This window comes from Ambystoma mexicanum, chromosome 3q (genome assembly GCF_040938575.1).
Source record: "Ambystoma mexicanum isolate Mex_15411 chromosome 3q, UKY_AmexF1_1, whole genome shotgun sequence".
NCBI classification, from domain to species: Eukaryota; Metazoa; Chordata; class Amphibia; order Caudata; family Ambystomatidae; genus Ambystoma; species Ambystoma mexicanum.
Window position 1 is genome coordinate 811,143,098 of NC_090926.1, and position 18,673 is coordinate 811,161,770.

Sequence of the window (18,673 nt, forward strand, 5' to 3'; positions counted from 1 at the left end):
GCATTTCTCTTAACACTACTGGCTCTGAATGAGTCACATTTTTGATACAAAGTTGAAATGGGTTGCATCGATATTTGGGGGTCTGGAAAGGGATCTAGCTCCCCTGCCTCCTGTAAGTCGCTCTGCAGTTGTAAAAGGGAGTCTAAAGAATGTGAATCAATTAATTCTTCAGACCAAGACGGTCTTGGTATATCTGAAGTTAGCTGAAAGCCTGGAGGAGTTACAGCTGCATGCTCTTCGAAGATGCTTTAAAAAGTTCTCATTTCAGAAAACATTTACCTTTGAGATTCCTTGCTAAGTCTCCTCTTAACTGGAGCTTATTCTACAGACGTCTGCACTGATTGAGTCATTGGCATTCCTTGTTTCACTGGTAACAGAGCTCAGAGACCTGTTGGGGTGATGTTGGCTCATCTTTTGCTTTGGTCACAGATGGCACAAAAAACACCGTCTTTGAGAGAGTTCAAAGGTTTTTATATTCTTGTGGTGCCTAGGACTGTCTTCCTCTATCCTGTATGCCCAGAACCCTCCTCCCTAGCATAGGCATCCATAAACACTGGGTTAGTGCTACCGAATGGTGACCCCTATAGTGTTCAGTAACTGACAGACTACCGATGACTTCCTCAATCGCAGGCTATCTAATCTGTCACTGGGACTTCCTTGCGCATTGTACTCTATCAAAGGTTAGTGGTCTAATGGGATTTTGGAAAGTGCCTTGCACTGTGTTATTGAGGCTAGGTCAATCAATCAAGCTCACTCACATCTTTTCTATTCTTACAACAACTATCCTCCAACTAACCCCTCGCATCCATTCTCTCGTCCTCAGATATCTAACTCTTACTCCTTGCCTCCACCCTTTGATGCAACTACTCCTCACACTACTTCACTATTCTCCCCCTCTACACAACTACTCCCACTACTAAACTCTTACTCCTCCCTCGATGCTATTCAAACCCCCTTCTTCCACTCTGCACCAACCACTTAACATTCATACTTATACTTACTTCCTCTACTCATTCATTACACACATTCCACACAAACTACAGAACCACTTTCACTCCTGAGCAAATACCACACATCCTCCAACAATCTCCTTCACAAGCTGCCGCTTCATTCTTCCGGTTCTCTTGGTCGGCCTCCAGCTAGCACTGCACCCGAAAAACGCACACTTCCTGCTCCTCACTTAAGAACCCCTCCTTCAATTGGGATATGTCACTTCCCAACCCAATCTGTACTGCTCTCCCTTCTCTGGGATGTGTGTATTCATGGGAAAGCTTTAAAAAGAGGGCTAAGCTATGCCCACTGTCTCTACGCGGCCGGTAACTTCCATGGCGACATACAAAGTTCACTGCAACAGTTCATGTTTCAGGGTCAGAGTTCTCTGATGGTGTCTAAAGTTTTATCAATGTCCCTGGTTGTTTAGTGGGTCTGTGTGGGCTTGCGGGCGGACACCGACAGACTACTAGCATAGGTTATGAGGTTGCTTGGGTGCGCAGCAGCAGCCTCTCGAGCCATGCAGCTCCGCTCTGGTCACTGCAGTGCTGGGGCAGTTTGCCTCCGTTCCGCTCTAGCATATGAATTCTGGAGTTACACAGTTGGTACTTTTAGAGGGCATTATCTGTTCTTTATTCTTGCGCTGGGACTTTCTGTAAATAAAGAAAAATACTAGCAATCATTTGAACTCAGGTGAAGATTTATAGAAGATTTTAAGCATCAGTTTATTGGAGAAAGTGGAGTGGGAAGAAATATCAAATTTGGCACCATAATGGTTGATACATACAACATGTTTACTAGTATTAGGGTATTCACATTTATTGCCTGCTTTTAATCAGAACTATAGGAAAATAATAAACGTACACATGTCAGCACAAAACGAATTCATAACTCAATAGTGGCTTGTGAATCATTAGGTTGTCATTGCTCCAGATAGCTGGATCGGATCTCATCAGCTATGTTCATGGTGTGGGGGCACCATCCCAAACCTAATTAAACAGGTTTTCCTTAAGCATTACATGGCTCAACATTCAACAACTCTGAGGAGGGCATGGCAAACAATAATACATTGCAAGGCAGCACTGCTTTGGTCAAAGTGAGGTCCAGATATAGAAGTGTTGTAAATTGCCCTCCCCGTCATTGTAATGCAATTGTGATGCACCTGGCACGACAGATCAAATTGCGAATGGAGAGATTTCTGGTGTTGGATAAGAAGCCCAATAGTGGTAGGGCGGGGGAGAGGAAGAAGGCCAGAGGACAGTGACTGTTATGTTACTGGGAATTTGTATAGCACCTTTCTTATCAATGTTAATGCCCTAAGGGACTGTAGTCCAGGTCACTGGAGAGAGTAGGGTGGCAGATAGTGCTTGGGTGCAACTCAGTATGTACAATTCATGCAGCAAAGCCAAATTGACCTCCGAATCTGCATCCTGGCAGTGGTGGAGCTTATGCTTGAGATTAGATCTGCAGCTAGGCAGATTTTTCATGGGTTATAGCGTTCTAAAGACTGTTGAGTTGTTCATTTTACTATTTGTTGGTGTAGAGTTCAGATTGAGCATAATGGTATGTGTGAGGGTCTGTGCGGATTGGCGGGAGACCCTGTTCCCGATTACCTTATAGTGCCTGTAGGGAGACCGTACCTATTATAGTGGTTCGGTGCCTTAGTTCTCCGACACATTCTTGCACTAGTGTGGCATATGTTCTGATTACCAGGCTTGGGCATGTCTATTCCCTGCTTGGCAGTGTCGTCAGTGTTGAGTTGTCCGATTTCGATACTTTACTGAACTAAGCGAATGCAGGTCTACGGTCGTCCAAGTGTCTCATTGATTCTGCAATTGTTTATAGGATGACATCTTATTGTGCCGTTACAATCCATTCTGTTCTGACATAAGAGTACTTTCTAGATTTGATGACTGGTGTGGAGTGTACCCGAAGATCCAGCATCTGCATCTATGGTCATCCCAGTGTCTTGGTGAGTCTTCAATTGATTAATGGATGACCCCTTCTAATAGTGCAGTTACTTCCAACTCTGTTCTATTAGACTTACGAGTACATCCCTAACATGACTGGTAATCAATCCACATGAAGGACCAGCAACAGGCGAGGCCATGTTAATGTGGTGTGTCTGACTGGCACTGTTAAGCGATGCTGAGAATTGAGTGTTACTTGTCTGGTGAGTGGTTTGAGTCTTTATGGCAGGGAACAGCACATTTTAATGCTGGACTATAGGAGACCAGTGGGCCTTTTTTACTCCCTTCTTTCCAGGGTATTTGTTTACAACGGGTGGGAGGGTATTCCAGTTGTAGCTTATGGTTTGAATTGTGGAATTATGCTGCATCATTGTGCCCTGCGAAAGCGGAGTGTGCTAGCAAGGTCATATGATAAGAGCGTAGTGCAAATCCGCAAGAGACAGAGCAAGCCCAAACAAAGCTTCAGGGCAAAAGCGATGCTGGGTCTAGGGAAAATGAATTCAGGGCATTAACTCCCAGACAGATTGGGTAAGCATCATATGATCAGAGACCACATTGCATACCCAGTGGATAAGATCAGGCCCAGTCGTAATGTTTGAACATAAGTGCTACTAAGGCCCTGGATTTGTGAATCTGCATATTAATTCGCAGAAAACCAAGATCGGCCGAGATCAACATCTCCTGGACTGATAACGTAGTGCATACCTGGAAGAAGATAATGAAAAAGCTCAGTCGGGTGTAAGAACATAAGTGCTACTAGGACTCGGCATGGGAGTCTTAGGTATTAGTTTCCATTGCCTGGTCCGAGAAACCTAGTGCATGTCTGCATACGGAGCCCAATAGTGGTAGAGGTGGGGATGATGGGAGCAGACAGAGTGATGTATCGGGAGCAGGGAGAGGGTGCTTGCAGACATTTGCGCGAGGAATGGTGTGGGATCAGAGGATGGTGGGGACGTGATAGGTGGAACTGGGGAAATATGTGGTTTCGGGCTTGGTGCTGTTTGAGATTGTGCCAATGGTGAGGTATTAAAGTAGTGGGTGGTTAGAGATGGCGGGGGCAAAGGCCATGTTTACAGAGGAAAGTGGGGGGCATGGGTAGCAAAGGGGATGAGAGAGAGGGACTAGCAAAGGTGAGGTGGGTGGACTGAGGCAGGGCTGGTGAGGCATGTAGTGTCGAGGGAAAGGAGAGGTCCCTGCCTCCGAGTTGTGTGCTCTTCGATGCTAGAGCTGTATGTGAAAGGATGGGGGGGGAAATCAAAAGGGAAAGGGAATGAGGCGATGGTTCTGGAAAGGGCAAGACATGCCATACTGAGAGAGAGGAAAGCAGTGGCTTGGGTGGTCTGGTGTTGGTGGTCGGGTGAGGAGGTTAATAGTAGTGGGGGGTGTGCACAGGACAGGTGAGGTGGATGTTAGGCCGGTTGTGTTGGTAAGGCCAGGGATTTTTGGAAGGGGGTTGGAGAGGGTGTGGGACGGGTTAGAAATGCATGGGAAAGTAGGTAAGTTGTCAGAGGCTGGAGTAGGTGATCAACGTTTCTGGGATGCAGTGGAGCTCCCCTCATAAGAGTTTTAGACAGATTGTGATCCACAGAGGTCTCTAGGATTCTGGCTGCAGAAGGGAGGGAAGGGAGTAATGGAAGTGGAGGCAGAGTTCCTGAATGTTGGTGCAAGGAATGTGATGGTGGTGGGGCGGTCGTGCTTCTACAATCCACTCCCACATCTGAGCAGCAATCTACCCACAGCGAGGGAAGAATTGTGTATTCCGAAGCCCATGCCAACTCCTTCACCGCCCTACACGGTAAGGCAAATTCTGCCTGCCTAGATAGTCTTGTTTACCTGGCCCTATGTACCAATGTCATTTACTATCCAGCTTCCTCAACACCACCACCACCACCCTCTCTACCACCAGCTTACCCTGATTAGCTGCTGCTAACCTCCGCCCAGCACTGAACCAACCCGCATAAGCGGCCCACATGGACCAAGGCCTCGATCTTAACCCACACCTCCCACCTATACCTCCCATCTCCCACCCTGTTCATGCTGCCAGCTCTACCCTTTCAGCACCCTGCGGACTTCCTGCATTGGAATCTGATCTTCGCTCAGCACAGCGCTAAACTGCAAAAGCCACCACCACAGGCAAAGGCGTCCATTTTATCCCACATTTCACACCACTACCTGCCACCACCCAACCAGTTCCTACCACTAGCTCTAGCCCCTCAGCACTTTTGTGGATACCCTGCTGCGCAATCCCACGCAATATGCTGTTGAACAACACACATCCCCTCCATCGTTTGGCATGAGCCTTTTCACTATCTCCCGCATCCTCCCCAAATCCACCCCCCTTTCTATGCAACTTCATCCCTACTACCACACCTCACAGCCCCAGACCCATACTGAGTAGTCATTTATCTACCATGCCCAGGTCTGCACGCTTCCCTCCTGCTCTCCCATACCTCCCAGAATCACAAAGGATGCTATTTGCAACACAGATTCACTGCAGGCCTCTTCTGCCCATGCATTTGAGCTCAACGGTTACTTAAGTTACATGCCAAAACTTCCAATTCTCGCTCATCTTTTTGCTAAGCCACACCCTCCCCATTGTGGATGAATCTAGACACTCATGGGTCACCTCCTGCACCTACCTCCCTGCCCCTATCCCATCCCATCCCATGCATCCACCCCCAATGCTCCTTGCGCAGCTCCTAAAACAGCCCCACTGCCTCCTGCTAGTCAGGCTGTATTACTAAATTGTGCCGTGATAAGTGTATGCTCACTTGGAGCTCATGTCATCATTGTTTATGACCATATCATCGACCACCACTTGAACAATCTTGCCAACACTGAATCCTGGCTACACAGCGCCTCTGGCTGCCTTCTCTCACTAGCCATTTCCATCATCTACTCCATCTTCAGAGCAGACCCTCCTAATACCCCAGGGGACGTTGCTTCGATTGCCAAATCTTCCCTTCAAATTAGACGAATCCCAACTCTGCCCATGTCCAGCTACGAAATACTACACTTAAAATGTACCATCAATCCCTAGTCCACATGCAATCTACTACTTCTATACCAAACTCCCCCAGCCTTCCGGAGTCAGACATCCCTCTCCTGACTAGACCCAACTACTGTTGACTTAAGCCAACTACTAAATTAATTATACTGGGTGACCTTAATTTGGGCTTCAACGACCCTGCCGACCCTAAAGCTGCTGCACTTGCACAATCAGTAGGAGAAATTACCTTTAATCAGCTGGTCTCCTCCTCTACACACGCCAAAGTACTCATCCTAGACTGGATCCTGACCACCAATACCACCATGGACATCTCCATCAGTCCTGTACCCAGGACGGACCAGTCCCTAATAGAGTTTGGACTATCTCACTTCAAACCTTTACCTATCCGTACACCCCATCCCAGCCCAGCCCAATACTGGTCTGCAACACCTGCAAGCTCATGCAGGATACACTCTGGCCCGCAGTCCAGGCTTTGCCCCCTCCCCTCCGCCTACTACCAGTAAACTAAGGCCCTCAAGACTTACACTACCTCTACCATAAGAGCCTCCTCCACACTATGGACCAGCATGCCCCTCTCCAAACCAAAATACCCAAATGGCACAATCCGCAGAAGCAAAAGAACCTTAGACGATCTATGTAGGATTCACCCCACCTCCGTCAACTGCAGAAACCTTTCCAACCCTACAAAAAAAACTACAAAAAAGCTACAATCAATCACTCACAAAGCTCATTCCTAGGACTCCAGAATCTTCAATGCCAGTTCTAATGCCAATGAACTCTTCTCTATTCTGAGGGAGTAAGAAAACCCTTTACCCACTAGCACCCCGACTCGGTCCGACAAAGCCTGGTGCTTCACAATCCAAGCGGCCCTCACCAACAAAATCGACACACTACGCAATACAATCACTGCGAAAAAAGCATAACTAGCTACCAAACTGCTACCACCTGACACCGTGGTGGTCCCAGCCCTTCCCAACGCCCCCCCCTGCTACCACCCTTTACCTTCTTCCTAAGTATCTCAAGCTAATGTTCTAGAAGCCATCCAATCACTGAAACCTTCCAAACGTCAGGGAGATACCTCCCCAGCTCACATTGTTAAGCGTTCTTCTACCACCTTGACTCCCATTATTATGGAATTTGTCAACGCATCCTTTGCATCCAATGTGGTCCCTATTGGTATTAAAGCAGCTTGGATTACCCTGCTCTTCAAGTAACTGTCACTCAACCCGACCCTTCACACTAATTACCGCCCCAAAGTCAAACAGTTCCTAGAACATCACCACCTCTTAGGAGCTAGACAATCCGGCTTCTGCCCAAAACCGCACTGAAACAGCCTTGCTGGACCTCAAAATCCAACAAGACAACATCTGGGATTTAGGTAACCTGGCCATTCTCCTGCTCCTCAACCTCTCTACAACGTTCGACGTAGTGGACCATGACACTATGCCAGCACCACAACTCGCACTTCCATTTCTCCTCTCGTGCCAAGACCTGGGTCAAATCTACCCTAAGTGAACACACTTCGAGAGTCTTCATCTGAGACTCAGCAGCAGATCCTATCACTGTTCCCCTGGGTGTCTATCACCTACCCTTCACAATGTCTACACCAAGCCTCTATTTGACCTTCTTGACTCCCTTGGTATTACCTACACCAACTTTGCTAATAGCATGCGGATCCTCATCCCTATCACAGATAATCACACTTGTGATACTGTCGCCATAAACAGGGTGTATAGTACTATCCAAAGTTGGATGGCTATCCACAAACTCTGCCTTAATGATGACAGAACAGCTCATCGCGCCCCCTCCTCCCCCACTGTCTCAAACACATTGACATGGTATTTTCCTCATTTCCTATTGATGGTACTGTCATATCTGCCTTGAAGCATGTCAAAACTCTGGGCGTCTATCTGAATGCAGAATTGTCTATGACCAAACTCATCAGAGCTTTGGCCTCTTCCATTGCCTACACCTGGAAGCTCCTCTCCTTGAGTAAACAATTTCTCTCACTGAGCAACTGCCTCACGCTCGCAAGAGCCATCTTTAGTAAACTGGACTACTGCAACATACTCCTGATGGGTATTTCAAAATAAAGCCCTGCGTGCAGCATTGGGCCTATGTCACTCAGACCACACAACCAGCCGAGAAGTCGACTGGTTACCCATAAAAGCCTGCATTGATTTCAAAACTTTGACTATTGCACACTGCTATATCTACAAAGAGGCCCCCCGCTGAACAACAGCCGGTTGTTGTAATGCCCAGACTCACAACCTCTGAGTTAGCTCCGGTAGGCTGCGTGCCCTCATCACCTGTGCCAGTAGTCGTGCTGGATGGTGCAGAGGACTGACTCTTGGAGGTGGCACCCGATGATCCTGCACCCGCTGGGGTCAAAGAAGATGACGAACTTCATCGCCCTTCCAGGGACAGCCTTGTAGGGGGCCCTTTAGCCCCTCTGCTTGTGAGCCAGTAGCCTTGAGGGCCTTCGGTCTGCCCCAGAAGCACCCGGAAGAGCCCTCCGGGACCCTCATCTTGGGAGCCGGTAGCCTTAGAGGCCTCAGGCCTGCTATAACTTGAATCCGAGGAACCCTTTCCTGTGGGAACCCCTAGGAAGAGTCGCTGCACTGAGGAGCTGTGCTGAACAGCCTATCTTGTCTTGACGGGAGGTCCTGGAGACAAAGTCCTTAAGGTGTGCTGGAGAAGTGTGGAATATCTCCCTCCATCGTGACAATAGATTCTTCAATGCCCAGTGACATAGACCACTGCAAAGACGTGCAGGCATCCCAGGGTGGTTGGCCCCAGGCACTAAAGTGCAAGAGGGTCTGAGGCAGGGAACGAGCGGTCACACAAAGCACAATCTCGCAAATCCTTCTGCAGCCGACATACGCCAGGGGGGGCGAGGCACCAAAGGGAGGTTAAATAAGATTGGAAAACAAAGAAGGTGAGCAAGCGCAAAGTTAAAGTCTCTCCGCTAGCTACCAGGTCCGACATCGTCTGTGTGGAAAAAGTGACTGAGGTGAGGCTCTGGAGGGCAGGGCTTTCTCAGCCCGAGGCCGCGCCTCCACACGATGTGCAATCAGCCAGTGATGTACAGAATGAGTGGGGCAAAGCCACCTCATGGAAAGGCAACTACAACGCATCTTTGGCAGACCCTAGCCTAGGATTCCTAGGGACACATGCAGTGAGGAACATCAGTGAGGACAGAATGGTACTCACTTAGGGGAAAACAGATAGTTGAGCTGTGAGAGGAAAAAAAGCTAAATTATCAAGATACTCTCAGAGTTTGCCAATACAATATCAATGTGACAAAGATATTAGATCGATCTTAATTACAGGTTAGGACTGTCAAATGTTCTCTTTGTTGGGCAGCAGCAGTGAAGGCAATTTTCAGGCTGATGTCGAAGGACAACTTCTGAAGAGATAAAGGTCAAGATTCACTGACGAAGAGGCCCAGGAAGGAAAGCTGAACTAGTGGATCAGAGATCAGAAGGCAGACAATGTCACAGTCCATTGCACAGAAGTAACATCTGCAAGTAGAGCACCTCTATGTGGATGAATGGCAATAATTATGGATTATCGCTGGAGAGTTTTGCAGGAGGAGACAAGGATGCAGGGATGAGTGCCAGCGTGGTATTGGTAAAAGATTACAATGACAGTTTCAGGATACACTGTCTGCAGGCAGAGTTACTGGCGATTGAACGATGGAGATAAACAATGCATAGTAGATTGGTGAATCCCATTGAGGTGACTTAACTCATTTAACGCTGCAATCAAGAATATGAAGAACAACAATCCTTTGGGTGAAGTCCAAATAAAAAATAAGTTCTCAGAGCACACCCTTGTACATTAGAAGGATGATCTGAGCTGCCGCTATGCACCTATATTGTAGGAGGTTAGTTGTATTAACACTTGTTATCCAAGGTTGCACACCACATTTTCAACAGGAGACTAACTCTGCGCTTTTTGCACAAATGATAGTCAAATATTTCAGCAATTTTGATGAACTGGTTAACGTTTGCAACTGCACACAACACGTTCTGAAGAATCCTTCATTCTATCTAGTGCAGAGTTACTGTTTAATGAAACCAAACATTCTGAGCCATTTGCTTATAGGGAGGTGTGTGCTTGCTGTAACATCCTTTGTTGCATGTGGACATCTAAGAGGCAGTATTACTGCCCTAAAACACTGCTTTCAAAACATCACTATCTTTTGGCAGATGTTCTGTTCTTTCAAACCACCTTGTTCAGTTCAAATAGTGTTCAAAATCATTAACTGCAGTTTTCTCAAATGAACAAATTGATTTTCCTCCCATATTAAACAGGATAAGCACTGATTGGCTCAAACCCCCATCATAAAACAATTATTTAGATCAGTGGATAGGACATCATCTTCCAAATGTTATAGAACAATCAAGTGTTTAAACATCCTTCAGTGGCATTTTAAATTGAGAAAATCATTTTTACTTTGTAATGTATGCTGTATTCTCAGATGTGCATTTAAATTTTGCGAAGTTTGATTTATGACAGAATTTGAACACATCAAATTTAAGATCAACTAAGTCGAAATCCTGGATTAGCACATATATCATTTCAGGCCTTAAGGCAAAACTGTTACCCCTCAGTGGCCTAGGAGAAGCATTCATTACTCCATTGTCTCTCTGATCATACATATGGCATGTTGATTGTTGGGTACGAGGGAGTTTCTGTGCATTTTCAGATTTTAAAATATGAATTTTACTAACCTTGTTAAAGAGTTTCACAGGTGCAGCTATTGAGCAGGTTTCCCTGAGGTAGTCAAACCATTTGAAGGGTAGTTTTGCATAACCTGCAAGTAGTAAACAACAATATGGAAATGATCAAGTAACTTGTATTGATTCAAGGTAAATAAATGGCTTGAGGTTAGATCACATGCATATGATGCTTCCAAACAAAACATCTTATTGTAAGAAAGTTCTTTTTTTCCCTCCAGTCAATGACCACTGATCTATATGATAGAATTCAGAACATTTAGCTTTATAATTGTTTAAACTAGCAACATTAAAAATAGATTTAAAGAAAACAATTGACAATACATTCTCTATCTATTTAAAACATGAATATTGATGTATTTTAAGTCAAACTGAAAAACTAAAGTATATGCCAAGAAGCACAGTCCTTTACATAAATTGCCTATTGTAATGATGAAAGGCTTAAACTGCACCTCAGCTGAGAGGACTGGTGCTTTTTCCCGACTGGTGGAACAAAATGTTTCACTGCTTTCGTTGACATCCATCAAGTTATCAAGGGCAAGAATGATGTGGACAACGAGAGGGGTGTCCCAACGACACACTGCTCCCTCCATGTAGTAACCTTGCACAGTTGGCAGTTAATCTATTGGTTGGTACCAGAAATTACCACATCCAATTCAGCTTGCTGTACTCGTAGTTAAGTCCTAGAGAGGACCGCTGTATTGGAAAATCAGTGTGAATTCATCAGATAAACCTAATTCCCTTAGTGTGAAAGGAAACAGATTATTTCATATACGTGCCTGGGTTCATCTTGCCTTAGAAGGTTGAGGCCAGCAAAGCCAAGACCAGATCTGTCGAATTATTGAAAGTTGTTTGAAACTTATGTGCAGCATCCACATAGACTGAACTGGAATGCTCCCTGAAAGATTTAATGAGGCAAATAGCCAGTAATTGAGCAGCTGGCAAATGCTTGGCATAATGTACCATCTTCACTGAGCTACCAATGTTACCATTTAACCTGGGATTCTAAAACCTAACTTTGCCTAAACCTGGGCCAAGTCCCAAAGCACAAAAATACTAGGGCAAACCAAAGAAGAGCGCGGGGAAGCTCTGCCAATGTACTGGAAATCCTTTGATAATGGATAGAGCCCATGGACTATTGTTATAGAAATGAGGCACCTTGATTAGCATTGCTGTGATTCCTAAGAGTACATTTACATCCTGCAGCGCGACAGCTGAACAGACTGTCTTCTGGTACCAGACGACTAACCAGGGCCAACAGTACATCTACACTGCACCCTAGGTTCAACAGTTCATCCTTCTAATGGTTCAGTAGCACGCAGTCATTGCCACTGTGCCGATGAACAGGAGACCAGCAAGGTCAATGTAACCGAATGACTCGATTCACATTAGGCACATACTGGATACCATAGCATGGAAATTATCTGGAGCAAACGCAGGACTTAAAACACTGCCAATGGTAACGAATTGAGGGAAGTCATCCCTTCTTCCCAAGGGAGTCTCTCCCCCTTTGAGGCTAGGGTGGTGAGCCCGCTCTGCAAGAACCTCCCTAGGGGTCTGAGCAAATGGGACCTTACTTGAAAAGACTAACCCCTCTGGGGACAAGGACTCCGGTTTCTCCAAGGAACTCCCTCCGCCTGTCCCCATGATAGCATATATGGGACTATCTGAGATGCCTACCCACAATAAATCCAGAGATTGGACGGAAGACAAAGTTAATGTATACCATGATCAAGAAATAGAATCTGTCTCTTTAAGGACAAAGGAACAAATTACACACCTGCGACTATTCTCCAGCATGGGTCTGGCATGGATTCACATGTTCATGAATACAGTTATACAGCAGTAACAAATGCACAACCAAGGGAGGTGGCACGCCTCAACAGAAGTACAACACTTACCCCTGGAGTCGATTCACCTTAAGTAAACAGGTTGCGCAGCACTGCTTGGCCGTCTCTTGACTCCTCCCTGTAATCCTTGTCAACACAGTAGAATTTCGTGAAGGTGTGCGTCAACCTCCACGTAGCAGCCCTGCAAATGTCCAACCAGGGAGCCCCAGAGAGAAACAGTCGTAGCAGCGATGGCTCTGGTGGATTGGGGAAAGGGGCCTGTCCGCCAGATGACAGTGCTTGATGCAGCCGGAGAGCCACCTGGCTAGGGAGGCCTTGGACAGGGCCTTCCCCCGATTGACAGGACAAAAGTTCAAAGAGCTGAGAAGTCCTCTGGAAATCTTTTGAACGGGCCACATAGAACTTCAATGCATGAGCAACGTCCAGCGTATGCTTGGACCGTTCTGCAGCCAAAACCAGATTTAGGAAGAAATCCAGAAGCACCAAAGGTTCGTTCAGGTGGAACTCAGACAGGACTTTCGGCATTAAAGATGGCTGACTGCGGAGCACCACACTAGTAGGCTGTAACGATAAGGAGGGGGCTTTGTAGGAAGGGGCCTGGATCTCCCCAATTTGCCTGGGCAAAATGATCGCCATGAAAGAAACTTGAGAGAAGCAAGCTGCAAAGGCTCAAATGGAGGACCCACAAGGTTCTTTAGTACAACATTGAGCTCCCACGCCAGAGCCTTCACTCGAGGGCAAGACCTAAAGAGACCTTTCATGAATTCTTTGACTAGTTTGTGAGACCATAACGATGGCTTTGTAGGCGAAAGGGTGTATCCTGAAAAGGCCGCCAGGTGCACCTTGATGGAGGCATGGACAAAATCAGACTTGGCCAGCGAGAGCAGGTACGGAAGGAGTGGAGGGGCAGAAAAACACAGCAGAGTGATGCCCTGCGTCCTGCACCACATTGTGAAGCGTTTCCATTTGTGACCATAGCACGATAGAGTAGAGGGCGCCGTGGCATTGGGAAGAATGGCCATACACTCCACCTGAAGGTCGTAGTGGCCAAACTCCAAGGCCTCAGGAGCAAGGACGTGAGGCTCATTGACGCTGGGTTTTGATGTAGGATGGTTCCGTTTTCTCTAGAGAGCAGGTCTGGAAAAGGAGGCAGCCTGATTTTTCCGGTGCCGCTGATAGGCAGCGCATGTCCGGGTACCATATCGGCATGGCCACGCTGGGGCGATGAGCATCATCTTGCAGCAGCAACTCTTTAGAATGTTGATGACCTGTAACAGGAGGGGAAATCAGAGGAAAGGCGTACAGGAATCGACCCTCCCATCTGAGCGAGAAGGCGCTCCCCCTCCCACCCCGAGGTCCCGGTTGAGGGAACCTGCTGGTGAACTGCTTGCATTTGGAGTTCGCTGTCGTGGCAAATAGATCGATCTCGGGACAACACGGTTGACGGAACAGACGGTCACTTGTCCCTGCTGCAACTTCCATTCGTGATCTGACTGAAGCTCCCTGCTGAGGGCATCCGCTATGGTGTTCTTCATACCTGCTAGATACGAGGAACAGGTTATGAAGGATGGCCAAGTGCCATAGGATCTGTCCTCCAACGACAGAGCGTGTCGATCGGATTCTGCCGTGCATCCTGATGTAGAACATTGTGCTGGTGTTAGGGAGAATTCTCTTATAAGGCTAATTTCCCAAACCTAGTGAGTCCCCCAGCAGCTTTGCTGGATTTTTGGGGTTTGTTTTTTTCTCCTGCTAAGAGTGAGACTCTTTTCCTCCCACTCTTAGGCATGATTTGAGGTATGTCTTTGACTTCTTGTGTGCTTATGGGCTATGGGCTTTTTTACTCCATAGGGTATCATCTGTTTTTGTGTATGTGTTACACAGTACCCTCAGTGCAGTAACACAGGGGTGTCATGGTGACCCCCAAACATAGACTCCATACCCTGGGACTGACTACTGTCTCCCAGGGCATGTAAAGTCACCATTGACTTTACTAGTCCAAAATTGTGAACAGAACTAGTACAAACCATCATATTGTGGAAGTACTGGAAGGGGTTAATTTGATTGCCCCAGGGTCTGTTTCCAAGGCGGCACTGTCCAGTCCCCCCTTGGTGAGTTTCTGGCTGGTGGCAGTGGTTACCACGCAAAATATTACACCGGAATATTTCCTATGGGATTTTCCCATTGATGCAATGTTAAAAATACCACTGGTTTATTTATTTAATATTAAATCACTGTTTGGGTCTTTTTGCCAGAACTCTTTTCTAAAATGGTGTTCGTGTCCGTCTCTGTAACTCCAACCAAGGTCGGGCCCTTTGTTCCACTTTTTGGCGGGCTTCTCCACAGAAACCCTCCAACTGGTGCCACTCTGTCTGGGTTTCACAGGATGTGTGGGTGGGGGAATTGGCACCCTGGACTGCGTTGCCTTAGCAACCAAAGTCACACTCTGTTCTGATTGGGCCAGTGGCATAAAAGCAGGGCTTTTGGGACTGGAACTTCAGAAGTCGCCACAGGACCTAAGAAATCCGAAGAAGGGAGAAGCTGAGCCATCTGCAACAACGACACCGCCGGTGGAGCCCTGCTGCAACGACCTCACCACTTTCCCGACGACAAGAGAAGATCTTCTGCTGAAAGAGTCTTCTTCCTCTGAGCTGGTGGGATCAACCAGTTCGCCATTTCGCCTTCCAGGACGTCTCTTGGTCGAATTGCCCGTGCCAAGCACCCCGGCGGCTGGATAGCCAAGCTGCACCACTGTGACCGCGAATACCAGGAACGCACCTTTTAACCGACAAACTCTGCGGCTGGTTTCTTCCCTGGGCAGTGCAACGACTCCAAGCTTCCTCCTCGACGAGATCCTCTCTTCCCCTGGTCGAAACCACCAACTGCACCCGCTGCCAGGAACAACTGCCACCGCGGGAGCTTCCTCAACTTTAAAGGTACTGTGTTCCACCTGGCCTCCCTTTCTTCGGTTTGCTCAAGGTGACCCTTAAATCCTTGGCTTTCCAACTGGGTTGGCCCGCAGACCTTCTAACTTAATCTTTTGAACCACCCCAACCTCTTTCGAACATTTCTACAAAGACTTGAATGCATTTCGCAACTGTGTGATCTTGGGCACATTTCACCTTGATCCATTTAAAGTGGGCCTGGCCTATGAACTTTGGCTCTACAGTAGACTACAGTTTACTTAATTATTGTAGTGCCATCTAAGTTACGCGCTCACCTCTGTTCTGACAAAAAGTGGTGTTTTAACTTAGAATTGTCTAAATCATTCTTAAGGGAGGTGTGTATACTTTTCTGATTGTGTGTTGAACTTGCTTTGATTAATAGTGCTAGTGTATTTTCTAAAGTGTGTGTTAAATAAATTATATACTTTTGATACAAAGCTCTGGTCAGTGTTTGCTTGTTCTACTGTGTTTTTGGCCCTATTGTGTATCCTCTGTATACTGCCTAACTCTTCTTGAGAGAGGTCTGACTGCTCAGCCACAGCTACCAGGTAAATCTGGGTGGTACAGACTGCTACCAATTTGGTTTACTGCTTACTCCTGTAGTCTTAATCTTCTTGCAGTGGTCCCCAAGGGAACTGCGCAGGATTCTGCCTAACAGGTGTTGTCTGTGAAAATTCTTATCTTTTCAGCAGCAGCAAGAACGACTTGAGGGCGCAGAACACGGCCCAAGCATCAACACCTTAACGTGCAGATCCTTCTCCTCCGGCAGTCAAAGTCCCCCGGTGTGGGCACCCCATCCGTCCAGTGAGGCATCCGTGGTGACTGTCGCCTGAATTGGAGGAGTCCCGAGTGGGGAACTCTGCGCAAGTTAAGAGCGCACCCCTGACCATTGGATGGCTTGCCTGAATTCCAGGTTGAGCTTAAACTTGTCTGACCAATTGCCCCTGGCCTGGTGCCACCTGCAGTCCAGAAACTCCTGGAGTGGTCTTATCTGCAGCCTGCAGAACGGGATCAGATGTATGTGAGAGGACTTCATGCCAAGCAGTGACTTGATGACCCGGATGGTTGCCGATTTGAATGAGTGATAGTTTATTTGTATAGCGCCTATACACATGTGTTTCAAAGCACTTCAAGGCAAGGGAGGGAGCAAGGGAAAATAGAATGACATTCTTACAAAGGCTTGAGATATTAAGAATGTGAAATTGGGGCATGGCCAATTGTGAAGCGATGTGGACGCGAGTCTCTTCGGCTCCCGTGGCCGCCACAAACATCCTGTATGAATAGCCTGTTATCAGTTTGTCATTTTGGCGAAATATAACGCTGCGGACTGCGGAACACCTGAGACACGATCGGGTGAAATTTGAGAGCTGGAAACGCCTGCCGAATTGTCTCCTGCCTACTCGGAGATTGGAGGGGAATTTGCATCCGAAAATCAAGATGGCCGCGAGTGGACTCTCGCGCCTGGAACTCTGAAACTGAGGAGCTCAGAAGCACAATACAGCGGAAGTGGCAGCCAGAGAGAAGAGGTGTGCTGGGGGCCGTAATCACCGGATGTCCCTGGAGGGCTGCTACACTCACTGAAGTGGGCCTCGATATGAAGACCATGGGCGGCTGAGAGCGCCTGCGGGTAATTCTGCTGTCTGAAACCCATGCGGAACAGGGGGTGACCGTCCGATCGGCTGTTGGAAACAGACCGCAGTAGGGGACCCTTTCCACGGCGTGACCCAACACCGATACCGAGCCCACTACAACGGAGGCTGATTTAAAGGAGAGCCGAGACAAATGGCCCAACGCCCTACGGACCTGCGAGAACGGAGACCTGCCGCCCTAGGAGTGACCCTGCGAGGAGCACATAGCATGGCACCAGCCTACGCAGAGGATGCCGCAGTGTTCCCACAAGATTAACATGGAGACCCGAGCTTGCTTGCGTTGTGAGGTGGACTGGGAGGCAGTGCAATGGTATAGGGCACCGGAGCTCTGTGTGAGTGGGACAGACTGGGCATGATGGACCCGAAGACACACTCAACCCCAGCTTGAGAGGCTGCAGTGCGACACGAAGGAGTAGACTTCGGGCAGCGAACGCGCATTCCCTGATGTGGAAATACGCAGGGCCCAGATCAAGCGGACACAGAGTGCCCGACCGACGGAAGGACACATCATACTGAATCACGGTACAGTGCACAGCAGTCCCGCTGCAACCCCACTCATGGAGACGAACGGTGGGGTGATTGTCTGTGAACTGAAGGGAATGATAGGTGAACACCGTAGGGGCCAAACCAAAGAGTGCAATGCACTATTTTGAGTCACCCACGGGGAAATACAAAGGGAAAAGAACGACGCCAGATGCCTGGGCAAGGGCCCCCCACCCCCGCTCTCTTTCATATTTCCTGAGGAACCATGCTGCTCCGTGACACACTGGAGCCCCAATGAGTGCACCGTCGCGTTACTATAATCGAGAGACAGTCTAAACGGATTGGAACAAATACTGATAGTCAGCTTGTAGCACCAAAGAACAGCTGCAAGGGTGCCTGGGACCCAACCCTGTGATGCTACGAATGGATTGAGCCACGCAGCACACCAACCCGGCAGAACCCTACAGAAGCCTTTGGCCTAATCGAGACAAAATCTTTTCAGCGAAACGCACAACATATAGGTAGGGGTCAGAAGGACCACTATTTGGCTGGGCACAGTAAATCTGGGATTTTCTAAGGGAACACCGCTGCCTGCAAGGTGGGAGAGAGACTATTTGGGTTGTGTGAGGAGAAGCGTCAGAGACAGAGGTTGAGGTCTGAGAACCAAACTATCACAGAATAGTAACTTTGATGACTGCTGGAATACACCACAGACCATAACAACACCTCTTCTACACGTAACGAGGAGAAGGTGACGTGGGGCTGGCGAGGGGGTTGCCGCTGGTGACGCTCCGGGGGTCCCAGACTCAGAATGAGCTAGGATTTGGACAAGAAGATACAGATGGTTTGATTGCATTGCTGAGATAGGTGGTGTAAAACCTCGACTTACAGCCAGATTGACCAGCCTGTGTCCGCCTGCCGCAACGTTAAACCTTTCCCCCGGCGAGCGATACTGCCCAAATCTGCCCTGCTTGTACAGAGATCGCAACTGGCAAGGCGATGCCCACATCCACCATGGGCAGAGACAAGACTAA

General features: G+C 47.9%; 1 protein-coding gene across 5 annotated transcripts in view; it reads right to left on the reverse strand.

Moving 5' to 3' along the window:
• The window catches only part of MBTD1 (mbt domain containing 1), a 1,870,500-nt gene that overhangs the window by 532,349 nt on the left and 1,319,478 nt on the right, over window positions 1-18,673 (reverse strand). For all 5 annotated transcript variants that reach the window (XM_069654918.1, XM_069654914.1, XM_069654913.1 and 2 more), the window contains one exon: window positions 10,710-10,792. In XM_069654918.1, coding sequence (XP_069511019.1) covers window positions 10,710-10,792 — 83 coding nt within the window. The remainder of the gene's footprint in view (window positions 1-10,709; window positions 10,793-18,673) is intronic.